Source organism: Bombus vosnesenskii, unplaced genomic scaffold (genome assembly GCF_011952255.1).
Source record: "Bombus vosnesenskii isolate JDL3184/JDL3185 unplaced genomic scaffold, Bvos_JDL3184-5_v1.1 scf7180000013266, whole genome shotgun sequence".
NCBI lineage: Eukaryota > Metazoa > Arthropoda > Insecta > Hymenoptera > Apidae > Bombus > Bombus vosnesenskii.
The window spans coordinates 2,978,554-2,995,510 of NW_022882926.1; the positions used below are offsets into that span (position 1 = coordinate 2,978,554).

Sequence of the window (16,957 nt, forward strand, 5' to 3'; positions counted from 1 at the left end):
GGTGATGTTTCTGGGATGAGCCCGAAGCTGTGCATGAAAATTAGGATGAGCGATTTGAAGAATAGGATTACGAATGGATGCAAAGATTGGATTATACGCGGCAAGCATGTGTGTTGCCTAATTGAGATCCGAAAAGTGCAGCGTGACTGAATAGTGAAAGTGTTTTATGTATATGGTTAAAGAGATAAAATGAGTTTAGTTTAGTGTAAGGATCCTGGAGGGATGCAACATGTGTATCGAAGAGATTTTGGTACAAAGTCGCTTAAACTGGAATTTAGGAAGCTTTACAAAAGATGCTATAGTTATATTCCCCGTGAATTTTGTAATTCTCTTAAACGACGGCGAATAATCCGTAAAGAGAATGATCTATGGAACAAAGCACCGGTGGTAAACGTTTACGTGAGCAACCCTTAAACCGAAGGATTTACCAGAACCAACGGGTACATAATATTTTCTCCAAGCAAGCTTGCGAACATCTACTCGCGAGCTCCCTTCACATTGTCAGATATAAATTACACATATTCGGTGTAATTGAAAATCCAACCATTTACCACATAAAACTGGAGCTTCGCAAGTTATTTCAAATCAACTCGTCCGTTCAAAAATATCTAACTTTATCTTGCTTGCATCAAGATGCTAATTCGCAAAGAAACTTACTTTATCACTAGTTCCATCCTTATACGTTCAAACTTTGATCCACCTAAAACTGGTCGACTAAACGACTCCACGAGGGTCAAACCGATGCCTTAGTCGAGAATAATCGGTGGACAAGTCTGCAAGTGCCGCCATAACAAGGAAGTAATTCCTGGGAATTCGTCACGTCAGGTGGTGCTGTGCTTCGAACGGATCTTCTGGGACCCGACCGCCAATTTATTTGGCCACGTGGGCAGCACGACCGCGTCACGTGGTGAGCTCTTTCTCTTCTGGAACCTTTACAAAGCACCGGTATTGTTGGCTTTGGTCGCTGGCGAGGCTGCCTGCGTGATGGAGAACGTCAGCGATGACGTTATCGTTGGCCGCTGCATCGCTGTCTTGAAGGTAAATTTTTTAAAATAATTATTTTACATTAAAACCATCGTATCTGCGTGAATTAAATTACAAAATTTAGTACTAACAAGGATAGTTCTCAATTTCCTTCAATTCTCAATATTTTGATGCCAAATTTATTTAAGTGTCAAATAACGACGAACAGTGATCAATAATAGTATGATATCTCTAGTATAATCTTTGTTATATTTTCGTTGTTCTTTTCCACTGGTAGCTATTTTAGATTTCACCATAAAAATACGAAATTCATCGTAATACTATAATGTCTGTTAACATTCGCGGTGAATTTCGTAACTTACCCCGCGGATATGAAAGTTTCACCGTACCTAGAATATTTATTTCCTGATGCATTTTGCTTAAAAAATTCAATCTACCGCTTAAAATACGTACTGCTGTGCTTTCAGGGTATTTTTGGAAACCAGGTGGTTCCACAGCCTCGTGAAAGCGTGGTGACGAGATGGCGGGCAGACCCGTGGGCGAGAGGTTCGTACAGCTTCGTCGCGGTCGGCAGTTCCGGCAGCGATTATGATCTTCTGGCAGCGCCCGTCGCACCCCCTGCCACCCCTGGTGCCCCACCACCGCAACCAAGGGTCTTTTTCGCAGGTAAATATTTAGCCTCCGCGATATTTTCACCGGTTGCTCCCCACCCCCTACCCCGCCCTCCTCTTCCCATTTTTTCCTTTTTGAGAAGCGAATGAAGTGGACTTCGGCGTCTGCCGGCTGATACAGAGTGCGCAATCGCCGTGTCCGCGATGTGAATCGTATCTGTTTGAGGCGGCTGGGTTGTACTTTTCTCTGCATGGCTTTTACCTTGAATAGCCTTTTCAAAGAAGATTTAATGGTTTCGTGATAGGTTTAAGAAGTTATTTTCGACAAGAAAGTTTTGTACAGGGTATTCGTTTATCTCGTGATAAGCAAGATGCTTTTTATTTGTCATACTTTTTAGAATTCGGAGCATCTATATCCCCTTGTATAATAAGTTACTCTCCAATGATATTAAAGAAATTCCGAGTTGTAGCTTATAGAATTCCATGACTCAAACAGTTTTTACGATATACAAAGCCTGGTCATACATACATCTGTTAATAATACAGTTTATGAGTTTGATTGTTTTTTATGTAAATATCATTAGTAACATTGCTTTAATTCCGCGCGTGTTTCCTAGTGGCACCAAAACCTACGATTTAAACCAAGATAAATCTCGCACCAATACTTTTCTCTTCTCCAAAATCGCGTATCCATCGACAAACCCCTGAAAATTACAATTTCCATTCTCGTATCCTCGAGCTATCGGTCCCCTAAATCTACCACGATCATCATCTTCAAAACCCAGAGAAAGAAAAGTCGAAAAAGATCCCTCTCGCCCACAGCTACAGCAGTGGCATTCAATTCCCATTGATTCTTTAACACGATGGAAAACCGATTTGTGCTTTCAGGCGAGCACACCATACGAAATTACCCGGCGACCGTACACGGTGCTTTTTTGAGCGGACTTCGCGAAGGTGGAAGGATCGCGGACCAACTCTGCGGAAGTCCGTACGCGCCACCGACGATGCCCCCTTCCGGTCCAGCGCCAACGGTCATACCATCCGCGACCACCGGTTCCAGCTCTACGCCTTAGCGTTCTACCACAGAAACCGCGATCTTCGATCGTTAACAAGCGTTATTATTACAATTACTACGATATTCATTATCAAATCTATCATCGTTTTCACTTAGGCGACGGAAGAAAGTACGGAACGGTAGCTGGAATCTTTTCCTTTTGAGAAGATGATCGTTTTTATTTATTCCAGAGATCGTTCTTTAGGTCGTATTGAGATGTCAGATGTCGTTTATCGTGTTTCGATTGTAATCGTCGAGATTTAATTTAACCGCTAACACGTATACGATGAGTCAATATTGCAATTAGTTAGGGAAATTTGATCGCCGGTAACCATGCCATAACGCTCGTTCAACGATCGTCATTCGATTGTCCTGCTACGATCCTCGATGGACTTAATAGGGTTGATAATTGGTTCCTACCTTACGTAGGAATAGGGATATAACAACCGAAATATAATCGAGAATCGTGGTAAGATTAGGTGTCCATTAACGTGCCCGACGGGAATCCCAATTTTCGTCGATTCATCCGCCATTCCCTCGATGCAATCGTGCAATTATTTATTTTTTAGATCACGACGAAGAAAAATTATGAATAAAAATCGAGAATTTGGGGGATGATCGATCGAGACTTGAGGATTGTTTCCATAAATAGGCACATAGGTTGACACGCTGCTACGATCCTCGACGTAATTGATCCAATTTTTGTCTTCTTCTTTTTTTAAGTCTGTTTATATTTATTTCAGAGAATCGTTGGCATCGGTCAAACGAGAGGATCGTAGCGATCTTAGATATACGTCGGTTCATGATAAGAGAGAATCGTGCCTTTGCTACTACGTTCCATCACGATCATATACACGTTAGGCTGTACTATATCTATAGGAATCGTTTCATTGTACGTTCAGCATGCTCTGTCTTGTAACAGTTATATTCCGTTCTTTTTTACCCGCTTCGTCGTGCTTTGAATCGCTGCATGCTTTTAACCGATTCTTCCCTTTTCCCTGTGTATCATGCTTCCTCGAGACTTCTCGATTTTAACCACCTTCCACCATTTTTGGCCTTTATTATTAGTTATAGTTTATTTTCCATTATAATCTAGAACGCGCATTTTTGTAAAAAAAAAAAAAAGAAAAGCGTTAAATGTTCGATGGAGATTTGGATGATCGCCCGTTGTCAGTAGACAATTTCTTATAGTGATAAGAAACCCAACTCTATAATAGCTATCTTTACAATCAATCAGTCGCTGATCAATTCAATACTCGAACATTCATCTCTGCAAATGCTTTTCGAACGAAACAACAATCGGAATGCTCGAAAACTTTGCTCGATTGACAAGAAGCCGCGCTACCAGAAGATGACTTCGTTCAAGCCCGCTTTCATCGACAAACCACGCTCATTATCAAACGTACGGGCGAGTGATCAGCGAAGAACGAAATTCGAGGGATCTTCAGCTTCGCTTGCCATTTTAATCAATCGAGATCTGGGGACAAATTGCGTGAAGCGCACACGACGTCGGTTAAGGTTCTCGTCACACGGATATTCTACATGATAGAACAATTACAACCCCACGCAAGCAACCATTAAAGCATACTTTGTGTCACTGTACTACGTCGTTAATAAGATATGTCGAATTTCTATATGTAACATGCATCGTCTATGACAACATCGATGTGTCGTCGTGATACTGTGTACATCTAAGTACTAATCTGTAAAGACTAATCAAAAGAGTGCTTGATTATACACATCAGCCATGCGCCTATTCGTCTTAATTAAAGGCAGAGAATTGTTACGATACCAAGGAGAACCGTTTTATGTTCCATGCACATTGATCACGACCCCGTCACCTGATCGTCAGTCAGCAATCGTCAGCGTTTGCAGTAGTCGATGACGCGACCAAGCCGCGCTCTGTTCGACCTATTTCCAGTCGAAGATCCCCGACGATCAAACGACACATATCTCCTTTGTGAATGTCTACTCTAGCCGGCTTGTTCGTTCACCCTCGAGCGATTCTTTCCGTTGTCCGAGGAACACTTGGGGGGTTACGTTAAGCTCTGCGCAATAAGAAATGTCAATGTCTCAAGAGAGGATTCCTGGCCGACTATTCCGCGATGAAACTAGGTGAGTTGGACGATGTGCTGCGCGCCACTCGTCAGTTTCTCCGGCAAAGACTTCTCATCTGCCTCTTTCGACGAGCGACCGCTCCTTACAACGTCTGTCTCTTCGTTCCTTGAGCGCGACACGTACGCCAGAAACGCGGCTTTTCACCGGTCGAAGCCGCTGGTTTAAAGAAGACCTCGTAATCGTCACGTTGCAGAGCTAGTTTACAGAAGTAGGTCGCGTGTTACGCTCGATTTCAGAGGAACGAGAGATTCGATGATGTTAGAAGGTGGAGGTTTGAAGGTGTTGAAGATGAGCTTTCCGCGAAGACGATTGGTTCTCGTTGTGGAGACTGAGGATTGAAACAAGGATTCGTCGACAGACTAGGTCTGTGACTTTTGAGGCGCTCCAGCTGCACAGTATCTTGGTAATTAGGATGTTTCCACGCAGAAGATGTTTTACCGAGAGATCGTACCAGGATTTTGCCTAATCTGGACCATCAGAATCCTTTGTTTTCCTTGCTACATGAGAAACAGCATATTATCAGAAATAAATATTTTCTCACGCTTTCCAATTATTTCCATTTCTCTTGCATCGTGCAAGTATTATTTTACATCATCTGCTTGAGTAAAAAATATTGTACCATATTTTACTCGTTTCATTAGAGAAAGTAACGCGATTGCTTGATCGATGAAAATTATACGGGACTTTCGTTGAGGGATTATGAGTAGGGGTCTACGCGTTCCCGCGAGCACCCCACATTATCAAAAATTTAGCGCACAAATACTCACATTAGGAGTACTTACAGGCTTCAGCTTGTGGCCTCATGCCTGGGGGAACCACCTCGTTGATCATGGTATCCCCTACGCCAGGTTAGTATGGTACACGCCGATTACCGGCCCAGTGATTAGCACCAACGATACCATAGTTACTTTCGAGAAATCTTTGAAACCGAAACTCTATCCATCGGCAATCAGGTGAACTATCTATAATAACTGAATAACGAATAATTCGATCTAGTTACCAGGCGGCTGAGGAAATTTTCGCGCTTCAATTTGGCGCAATTCAGTTTCCTCTGTTCTTCGCGAATCTTTTACGACGCTGTAAGATCGTAATATAGAGAATTTGCAACACTTTGTTTATTTTCTTGTTTATGTTCTTATTTATCTTATGTTCAGTTTTCTTGTCGTACATCGAGTACAATAGATTCAATGGAATGAAGAATCATTCTTCATCTTTCTTACAGCGATTCAAGGTACGGACCAACCGCAAGACACCAATCATTTATATTTATTGTTCTCGCATTTGAAATTAATTCTATATGCGTTCAAAGTTGCACAACAATTCCAACAAGATTCACGGTTAATTGAAACTAAAAATTCCATGTTTTTATTGATTCCTTCTCATCCAAGACAATTCTTTTTCTCGCGCAACAGTCGTTTCGTAGACCTTCGATGAAATTTCACAGCGAACAAATATGCATAGGAAATGTATGGCCGCGTTTCACTCGAGAGAAACCGGAGCCAGAGCGTGTAATTCCTGAATCGACGCGTGCAGCCACCCCGTCTACCGGCGAAATTTCCTGCCTAAATCGGGGATATTGTGAGCTTGATTACTTCGATATAGATATTGCGTTACAGTCATGGCTGGGGGCGTGTAATCGAACTACACGGAGTCTCGTAAACTCGATGAACTTGAAAGACGAGCCAACGTCGAAGTCTTGAACTTCTGACGGCGTGCAATGTTAGCACTTTGCCGTCGAGTTTGCGGCCTCGCTCCTCTCGCTTCTTGTCTCTGCCGCCAGGCTACTGTTGCTTCTGATCCGACGATTTCCCCCTGGTAATTGATTTCCCGTGTGTAAACCTGGTCAAAGGTGCTCGATGGTTCAGTGAAGTTTTAACATTTCTTTGACGCGAAGTCAAGAATCCTGCAGAGAAAATGTTTGCTGTACGTTTTTCAAACAGAGAGTAATTAATACTAACTGGATAAAAAAAAAGTCAAATAGCAAAGTGGCAATTTTACAATTATGTATTTATATTTTTATTTGCCATTGCTTCAGGTTTATTGCGCTTTTTCACCAAAACAGATTACTAACTAATTAATTAATAATTATTATAACTAATTGAAAAAGAAGCTGAAACGTCTAAGAACCAGACGAATACAACGATATGCTCGAACCACTGAACGTTTGACGGGCACGCGAGAAAAACGGGCCACCCCATTGATAGCCCATTAATTCCCAGTAATGATCCAATTACCACGCCAAAGTCGGTCCTTTAGAACACCTATTCACCACCTTGGAGCGTGTTCGTGCGCATCAGTCACGTTCCACAGCATTGAGCAACATCCAAGTGTACCCAGCCTAACCGAACCGCAACCAGACCACCGTTGCAAATCAACCCCCGCCCTCTCAACAGGTCCAAATATTAATTCAATAGGACTGGTCGTCGTAGTAACGGTAAACAGAGGTTCGCTCTCTTTGACCCGCCAAGGATCGCAGCGTTAAATGTCCATCGTTTCAACGTTTCTAACCTCCAATCGAACGAGATGAGTTTCTTCAAGGTGGAGGAGACGCAATGCGGTCCTCTGAAGCCGAGGAAGTATCCCACGGTTGCAATTGGTAGTCTGAACGCGCCTTGGGGATACAGATTGCGCGAAAGATCGGGTTGCAAAACAGTGAAGATCCCGGAATCGTACGAGGAACATCGACTGCAGAAGGAGAGGGAGTATGAACATTTGACGAAAATTCTGGAGTTCGAGAACCAAACGAACAGCAAAATCAAGAAGAAGAGCGTGTGGCAGCGAGTTCAGCAAGGTACTTGTGAGAGACGTTAGGTTGTTGATCAGCAGGACGCGTATTGAAGTAAGAGGTGCGTGCAGGATTAACGATGGTGTGCTTGTGGTTGTATGGTGTATGATGAGAAGGATTCGGAATGTGGTGTTTTTAAAATTAGGTGAAATTTTTAGAGGGAAGGGAGGAAGGAAGGAAGTTTAGATCTAGAAGACTATAAATCATTGAGAAAATTAGAAAAAGAATTCTCTCGGTTGTTCAAAATTTAAGCTTTGTTAGATCTTTCTTTCCTACTTCTACAGAAACGTTAATATCGCTGATAAAAATGTTATAACTCATCTCGAATCCTTTTTCTCCAATAAAATTACTGTCAAGAACCGATGATTCTCCAGGATTAGCATCTTTCGAGGACGGCGTGAATGCGCGGCGAGAAAAACTTCGCGAGTTACTGTTGAAAGAAGAGATGGGGCTGATTCACGAGGTGATATACCAGGCTCAGCACGGCGACGACGCGAGGATGGACGACATGCGTCGTTCGATAGAAGAAATCCGCAAAGAAGAGGAAGAGAAACGTTTAGCAGTGGTAGCTGCGAAGAGAATGCAACAGTATATAGCCCAATGTCCAGAAATTCGTAACAGCCGCTCGAAGAAATCAGTGATCGATGCAAAACAGGGAAATTTGGCCCAAATGGCGGCTAACGAAGCCAAGAGACAAGCAGATAAAGAATTAGACAATCTTTGGCACCAGTTGATGTTGAAGGAAGTGGAAGCGAAGAAACAGAGAGAGGTCGAGGAAGCGAAAAGACGTTGCCTAACGGAACAAGTGAATATGACCATCCTGGCGAACCAAGTAGCAGGAAAGTTAGCTCTGGAGGAGCAAAAGAAGCAAATACATATGGAAGACAGAGAGCATATGCAACGTCTGATAGAGAAACTTCGCGAAGAAGAGCTTGAGAAGCTCGAGAAAGAACGTCAGAAGAGAGAGGAGCTGAAGAAGGATCTACAGGAACAGATTCTGGTAGCCAAGCGGAAGTTAGCCGAGCAGGCACGCCACGAAGCGGAAATGGACCGCTTGAGAGGAATCATCGCTGCGGAGGAATTAGCGAAAGAGCAGTCCGCCATCAAAGAGTCCAGTGCCGCTCTTCGTAGAGAATTACTCGCTTACATCGAATATTTGGAAGATTTACGGAAAGAGGAAGCTAGAAGAAACTTGGAAGTGGATAAAATAATAGAAAAGTCAATGCAGGACACTGCTTGCAAGCGAAATCTTGCGGTACAGAAATTCAAAGAGGCTAGAATGAAGATTCTACAGGATGTTCTTCGAGGTCGTGAGGAACAACTGAGGCTAAAGTGTGAGAATGACAAGAAGGAGATGGAAGCGCGTCAATTGGAAAAGGAAATGCTGGAGAAGCAAATAGAATCGGAGGCCAAGTTGACTGCTTATGCAAGAAAAGAAAAGATGGAGAAAATGTTGTCTTATAGAAAGGATTTGGAAGAACAATGGAAACGGGCCGAGGATGCGAAACGTAGAGAAGCTGAAGAAGATAAGAAGATGTATTTGGAAGAAATTAAGCGGCAAGAAGAGTATCAGAAATTGACAGAGGAGTTGTTGGAAGCTTCTGACAATGTTACTCCGCACCCGTTTAAGATTTTGCTGAAGGAATGCGCGGCTCGTTATGCTGCAGAGAAGGAAGGACAGTGTTACTGTCCGCCGCCGTTATCCGAATAGAATTAATAATGCAAATTTTAATAATCGAAGGTATATAATATATATTTTGTCATATTATAAAGTAACGTAATTGACGTCTGAAGCGTGAATTTTTGTTTTCCCGCTCCGGAAGGATCCACGATTCACGTGGTGATCCATTCGAGCTGCGCGCACCATCTATGTCATCGTCAGAGAAACTTTGAACGCGCTTGTCGCTATGGTAGAACTCTGCTTCGCTATCGATCATTCTCCTTTTTTCCGTTTTTCACGGCGCGCAACTTGGTGGCGCGATATTTAAAAATACCGGCAAGGGTTAAAAGTAAAAATCATTCAAAATAAACCTGTCGGTCGACGCAGACTTTCACGCTCGTCGCGTCGCTGAAAATAAACTTGCAAAATAAACTGGCAAGAATCAATGGGCAGAAAATCTGCAGCTAAAGCAGCCAGTCACACGGAATAATAATAATCATCGCGATTCGCGGTAAACGAGCGTGTTATAAATTCCATCGAATTATACGAAACGATGAAATAAAACCGGCGTAAAAACCAAGCATCAGCGCGAATCGCGTGTAAATAATTCCATCATCGATGCGAATTATTTTCAGCGACGCCGTGGCCGCAATTCGCATTAAAATAATTACGCGCCCCGGGTTCAAGTATCGTTTTTTTCCCTTTCTTCCGCGGCGAGATTTATACTTCGCTGAAAAACTGATTCGTTCTCGCGCTTCGGGCTCTCAGCGATTTTTTTCTGCCCCATCCTTCGCTCTCCTTTTTTTTTTTTTTTATCTTTTCTCTCCGTCTTTTTTTATCTGTTTTATCTCTCTTTTTTATTTTTTAATACATATTTACAGCGGCACTCGTTGAATCTCCCCGAGTCCCTCCGCAGCTACCTTCGGGCGGTCGCTTTGAAATTCACGACGAACCAGCCTGACGTGCAAATTGACACGCCGATTGGATTAAATAACATAACTTGTCCGGCCAGGACGCGCCGCGCGTAAATTACCAGCCGTTTCGTTCGATTACTGGAAAACACGCGACGTGCTGAAAAGGAGAACGGATTTAATGAGCGTGCGCGCGCGATCAAAAATTGGACACGAATTAATCGCTCCAAGACCCATCCGCTTGACGATGATTTAACGAACTCTTCGAGAAGATGCATCGCACCTTCCGTTCTCTCTCGTTCCTGGTTCTCTTTCAACGCCTGCGTACTGCTTATCGATAATTTAATCGCATCAATTCTTGAAGAATACAATATCTTAGAAATTGAATATGTGGTTATTAAAAAGAAAGGGGGGATATAATTCCTAGAAAGTTCGAATCTGTATTTTACGTTTTAATATTAGGATATCACGAAGGGTTAAATAGTTGCCTCTTTATGACTCGCATAATAATGGTTCTTTTTTTAACATTTCTGAAATAGTACCGAGTTTACGATGTCGTTTACCTAGCCTTCGTACGACCTTGAGCAGCGTAGATCAGATAATATTTTTTTATTTCGCCCGCAGGCGTTTCGTTATATCTTCGAAAGCGACGAAGGTATTCGAGATATTCCTGATAAATGATACAATCTGTATTTCGTATTATGTCTTGAGTAATACCGCGAAGAAGGCTACCCTTGTTCCCTTTACCACGGGAGAAGCTGCTACAATAATGCACTTTCATGTTTCCGCTCGCTGCAAAATTGCTCTTTATGGTCACCCAGCGAAGGTAATTTCCAGCAGGAATTTTAAGATTAAACGACGCAACCTTCAACCCCTCTCAATTTTTCCCTTATCGAGCTACGTAGTATTCCCTTAACAACACACCGCGTGGGTGGTGCTGAACTTGCCGTGCAAGGTATCCAACAAAAGCCGCAAATAGAAACAGTAGTTCCTCGGACAATAAACCACTTAACTTTTAGCTTTCTAACAGACGCAATTCAATTTCCCTTTCTCTACATTTGCAACCCAGTTTGGCGCAATAAATCCAGCAAGTTCAGCTTGGTTTCTCCGATGGAACCCATAAAAATCCCTTCTGTCCAGCCCTTTAGCGAGCTCGGAGAAGCTTCACGATATAGCTGAAACGCCCAACAGCTAGTCCCATGTATATTAAAACGCATCCCCGTTGCTATATTAAAATATTTCCGTTCGGTCGGCGAGCACGTCCCATAATTCCTGCGGGTGACGTGGTGTAGTTGCGAAAGCGTTCACCAAAGTGGAAAGCCGGAAGTCGCTGGCGTACGGGGGTGGACGCGTTTCCAAGTCGAAGCCGCTTAACGCGGAATTTCAAACACGAATACGGTTTGACGCGGTTACGCTCGCGTGTCTTCGATGTGACGCGACTCCTCCGCTCGTTTCTCGATTATGGTCGTTCGTTTTTACGCAGTTATCTTTATAACGTCGTAGAAACTTCCTCTTCGTCTTGCCTCTCGACTTTCGAGGCCAGCCCCTTTATCGACTCTACCCCTGCTTCCGCTCCTCAGCCAGGCTTTCTTTTTTCTTTTCTTATTATTTCCTCCTTTTTTCTTGGCAGACTTCACCCTTTGCGTGTTTTTTCTCCTTGCACGCGCAAAGACCGTCGGAGCGACTAATTGATTAGCGATAGCGATAACGGTCGAAGGGGTGACTTTAGAGGGAACTAGGCTTGGAACGGTTTTTTTTTTTTTTTAATATTCATTGAAAAATAAATGCACCGAAACGGTGGTATTGTGATTATCGCGTTCCTTGACGTTAAATAAGGATTTATATGCTTTTGGGATTTTTACATTCTCGTGTAATAATTGAATAGTCGTGGAGGAATCGATGGAATAATTAACGGGGGCGCGATAGTCGATAAGTAAGTTTTTTAAAATTTGCAGGGAAGTGGATTAAAAATTTATGAAAACATTTCTCGGAGAAGCCTGATTGGCCCACGTGGCTCTATTTATTACGTGCGCATTAAAATATTCACTCGAACGCTTCTCGCGACAGAGTTACTATCACCGAGGTCCATCGACTGGTTAATCGATTAGTTGGTCTACTTAACCCTTTGTCAGACTCAAAAAACAACTCCATAAAGGAATTTACTTCGCTCCGTGAACGAACCGCTGCAAAACACGGGAATAATTTATCGTTTCTTCACTGCTTCCTTAAAAACAGCGAACTAATTGGCCAAAAATTTACGCCTTTGATGAATTCTCTAATTTCGTTATTAATATGAAATTATGCTTAGTGGTTAGCATAAAATGTTTATAGAATCGTTCAATTACGCATAGATCGTGTATATCTATGTAGATTCATATTTTTATGAACAAGACTAAAGAATGGAAATGAAAATGAAAATTTATTACCTTAATTTGAATATTTTGCATGTTCGTTCTGTGCATTTTTCCACCTTTAAATTTCCTGTAAATGCATAAATATCCGCAGTCTGATTACGAGCGTAAAAACGAGATGCCCGTCGTTGTGGCCAAGTAAATACAATCACTTTATCGTCACGATTGTCAAGCAATGTGTAATCAAATATGCTAAACCAGTCCGAAATGACGCGCATTATTTCATAGAGAACGTTCACTGAGACGTACACCTTCGTTCATAAGTAATCCCTTTTCCTTTGCCACTTTACATCATAAATTCGTATTAATTACGTATAACGAAATTTCTTTGCAAGACTTTTCACCGAAGAATCTACCAAAGAAATGACCATAGACGAAATATAAATTAATGAAAATGTCTGCAATTAGAAACATGCAAAGCTGTTTCAAACTTTTAACCGTTAATGAGCGTTCCATTAAACATGAAAGGGTTAAATGCTTGATTTTTATAAAATACAATAATAATTGCAAACTTTCAACCGAGAGCGTAAATTCTGTCGTTCCACACTTGCTAAATTCATCGTCCACGCGACACGGTGATCATCGTCACCCTCGATCGTGAAACTTTCAGCCCTAACGAGGCGAGGGGTTAAACGAACGAGCGGTGTGTTCGATTCGAGGGCCAGCATGCGGTGACCGCGTGCATCCGTCGACGCATGTGATTGATCGAACAGCGTGCAGGCATTGCGGTTTGTCTCGGGGCCGACGAGGTTCGCCCCTGTAGGTTAGGGATGGCAGTTGCCGCGATCGCTTTGAACCACCCCGCCGGCACACGGCACAGCCTCCAACGGGCCGGACCGCGCCAAGACTTTTTTCCTCTCCGGCGAATCGTCTCGCTCCGTTGCCTCGAAGCGGTTACACCTGCACACGCGTGTACGCTTCTTCTGGGACAGACGCTGGGACAAAGAGAAGATAAAACAGAAGCGGAAGAGGCTAAAGACGGGTCGACGGAAGTAGACTCTTGATAACAGGGGATGAGAGAAAGAAGATTCTTGGAGGAGAGGACGGAGGAGGAGGGAGATAGCTCGATGAAAGGAGAGTGGATGTTTAACGGAGGATGAGGGCTCGAGGAAAAGGTGCTAGGGCAGAAGAACGAAGGGGTAAATATTGAGAGCTTGGAGAGTGCAAGCTGCTGAGATAAGCAACGGCTAATTGGGGAGATGTTAGCAAGCGGAAATGTGAAGAGGAAGAAGGAAAAGTTGTAAAGCTGAATATTATTCGATGATTTCTAAGCTACGTTCTTCGTATTAGACGATCTGTCGTTTGGAAGAGACCTCTGTCACACGTCAAAGAGAAGCGGAAGTTTGATAGAGAACGAGGGTTGAAAAAAAAGAGATATCGTGGAAGGCATAGAAAAGGGGTAATATTGTGAGCTTGGTGAATATAAACTAATAAGATAAGCAGGGGCTAATTGGGAAAAAAGAAATGTAAAGAGGAGAGAAATCGTAACGACGATGAGTTACAAGAGTATTACCGAGCTATGTCTTTTATGTTGGATAATCTGTCTCTGGTACAGTGTCATATCCTGTCCGTGCGTGGTCCGCTATACGACAACTTTCCAGACGTCTACTTCTGGAGCCAGACGACTCGAGACTTCTGCTTTCCAAGTCTGCTTAATTTGCTTTGCTCCTTTTCACCTGGAAAAATACAACAAACCCATTGAACATCTATGGATACAAACACACATATAGTTCGTCTACTTGCAAACTTTTCGCCCTCATACAAAGAGCAGAGTAAGCGAAACAACACTTGGGAAGAGTCACGAAAAGAACAAGGGAAGTAAACTTATAAGATCGGGGAAGGGAAAACTCTTCATCCGAAGAAGGGGTTAACGAGAGGCCGAGGAAGAGACGGAAAGGAGAGAAACCATCGAGGGAAAGGGCAAAGAGCAGGTCTGGCGAGAACGGGACGAAACAGAAGTGGAAGTAGAGAAAGAAGAGGAAGATGGTGGCCCAGAACGGGGATTGCGGACTCGCAGGAGCGAATGGACCTCGCCTCTGGGGATGTTCTTTTGACAGTCATGTCGCTGTCGTCTCCTAAGGTCCCCCGGCGGCGTTGCATTAATCTTCTTCTTCCGACCCCGCCTTATTGAAAATTCTACAGAGCGCTTCACAGTTTTTGCTACCGGTTCGCCCTTTGTACCCGGCGCACACCCCCTGGGACGTCACCTACGGATTCACCTGCGAAGTAGATCGTCGCGGCTTCCGTTTCGTCTCGTCTCGTTTCGTCTCGTTTCCTTTCGTTCCGCTGGAACGAGTCTTCAGTCTCGACGAATCCTTCCAAATGACGACCACCAATCGCACGAGTAATTTACTGCCGACGAATTTCAACCGATTCCCCGACTTCGGTAGGTTTCCAAGTATGGGAGGAATCGAGACGTGCCCGAAGGGTTGCGAGAATTTACCACCACAAACAACATATGTTTGGCAACGTGCAGACTATCTTAGATACAAAGAGGAAGTAGGTGTTACTGTCTCGAGGTACGGAATCGCGAACATCTCTGACCTCATCCGCTGATATCTCAATCAGAAAGCGCGTTAACGTAAAAAATTCTTAAATAAATTTCTTCGAGTTTTACTACCGATACCATGCAAAAAGAAGCAAACGAGCGATATCATGCTACAAGTTTGAAAAAGAAGAACCAATTTTGTACGAACCACCTACGATACCACTGTTACACATTCTTTTCTTCGACTACTTTGCTTCTCGAGAGAATTCAACCTACGATTACTTCCTAATGGTATGTTTCTTCGTGACGTTAATGGTAATGCCTTCTGCTGTCATTATACTACAACATTTTTTGCCACTTACGCAATCTAATTTCATGATATTCAGCTTTTTTTATTCAAGACATTAAGTAGTACTTAAAGAAATTATCAATGGATATGTAACTAAATATCGAATGAAGGGTGAGGCTATATTTCGAATCACTTTCATGTCTCTGTTTTAAGAAATAAACGACAACCAGAATTTCGTTATGACGTACAGTGTAATCTATCTTCCTCGTCCTATTGCCCAATCTAGAAATAAAAAATCAAGAAGCAGCAACCATGTTTCATCAACGAAACGTGGCATTAGCGGCGCGTTCGTTTTAATGTCACCGGAAGTGGCAGACTTCAGGAACAGCGTCGACGCCGCGTAATTGGTCGTCGAAGAGGGAAATCGTACTGCAGCCGAAACTGGAGGCTGGAAACGAAATGAACGATCGAAGTTAGCGGTCGTTGACGCGCGCGCGAGGATCGGAGCCGGCGCGGCGTTTTCACGCGCGTCTACCCTTCGCTTTCTAATTCGATGGGGCAGCAGCGCGTTCCTCGGCGAGGATTCCGCGCGCGCGTCACCACGCATCGCTTGCGCTCGGATACGAGTGCTGCCATGGCGATTTCACGCCTCCGGAATCATTCCCAGTAGCCGTCCCTTGCGAAGCCCGCGCTCTACGCGCTAATGCACCCCCGACTGTGCTTGATTCGCGCGCGAATCGCTCGCCCGGAGCGTGGCTTTACAGCAAGATGTTTTAGAAAGGGAATGGGATGGTCTTTGGAATTCGGTATGGGGTTCGTTGCGTCGATTCACAAGGAGATTGTGTTAAGAGTAGAGGGCGGAAATGGGTGGACAGGACTGAAAATCGTATTTTAGTGGAATTTACGCGAGCATAGAGATAATTGGAATATTTCTGTTTTACGTTGTAAAATATAAATCGGGAAATTGGAATTCGCCGGATATCGAGGATAAAATTTGCGATAAATCGAAATAATAAATCTCGAGTGATATCCAATTTCGAAACTGCAGTTTATTTCGCGCTCGTAAAGACACGCGGAAAGTATTCGAACACTTGCAGATACGTTTTATGAATAAATTATGAACGTTATCGTTTATATGGAACATTTTGAGATTTTACAAGCTCTGTTACGAAACTCGACTGTCACGATCGTGTTGATAAAGTTCGAAACGAGTCAATGATTGGCTTCAAATTTTGGTAATATAGTTATGACAGTCATCAAGGTGCTAATAAAATTTCAAATTCCTTCACGCAACACGTAAAATACAGACATAAAAGTCTTCGGTGAGTGTTTGTTCAAATACGTTCGCGAGCCACTGCATGTTTTGAATACGAGAAGTTGAAATTTCGAAGAAAAAGCAGCGCGATACTCGCTACCGCGGTGTGTTAATCACGCAATCATCGAAGCGTGCAGCAGAGATTGAAAATTAAATTTGGATCTTGGTAAATGGGTTTGAACCGCGAGACCAGCAAAGTTCACGTTCCTAGGCTACAATGTTTGAACGGGGAAATCAAAGTATGAGAGTTCCCTGGGAAGTTGTGCAACAAACATTCTCATTGTTAACTTTGCGAGCTATTCCACTCATCAAAACGTTACATAAGCGTCAC

The 16,957-nt window shown here is 43.2% G+C and overlaps 2 protein-coding genes and 1 non-coding gene across 3 annotated transcripts in view; 2 read left to right on the forward strand and 1 right to left on the reverse strand.

Annotated features, from left to right (window-relative positions):
- Positions 1-2,813, forward strand: part of LOC117243561 (lysine-specific histone demethylase 1A) — a 99,235-nt gene extending 96,422 nt beyond the window's left edge. Inside the window, exons 12-14 of the mRNA XM_033511163.1 lie at positions 826-1,038; positions 1,452-1,650; positions 2,484-2,813. Coding sequence (XP_033367054.1) covers positions 826-1,038; positions 1,452-1,650; positions 2,484-2,668 — 597 coding nt within the window. The 3' untranslated portion in view covers positions 2,669-2,813. The remainder of the gene's footprint in view (positions 1-825; positions 1,039-1,451; positions 1,651-2,483) is intronic.
- Positions 2,814-5,472: 2,659 nt separating this feature from the next.
- Positions 5,473-5,623, reverse strand: LOC117230377. The gene has a single exon (XR_004492775.1). It is a non-coding gene; the product is annotated as a U1 spliceosomal RNA (small nuclear RNA).
- A 1,667-nt stretch (positions 5,624-7,290) lies between these two features.
- Positions 7,291-9,333, forward strand: LOC117243605 (trichoplein keratin filament-binding protein-like). The gene is made up of 2 exons (XM_033511247.1): positions 7,291-7,558; positions 7,870-9,333. The coding sequence occupies exons 1-2, from the start codon at positions 7,291-7,293 to the stop codon at positions 9,261-9,263; spliced, it is 1,662 nt and encodes a 553-aa protein (XP_033367138.1). The 3' UTR covers positions 9,264-9,333.
- Positions 9,334-16,957: the final 7,624 nt, after the last annotated feature.

Bases quoted from the DNA above. Each gene is read 5' to 3' on its own strand.
- LOC117243605 (XM_033511247.1), top strand. From the start codon at position 7,291: ATGAGTTTCTTCAAGGTGGAGGAGACGCAATGCGGTCCTCTGAAGCCG. The intron at 7,559-7,869 runs GTACTTGTGAGA...AAATGTTATAAC, and splicing joins GTGGCAGCGAGTTCAGCAAG to TCATCTCGAATCCTTTTTCT.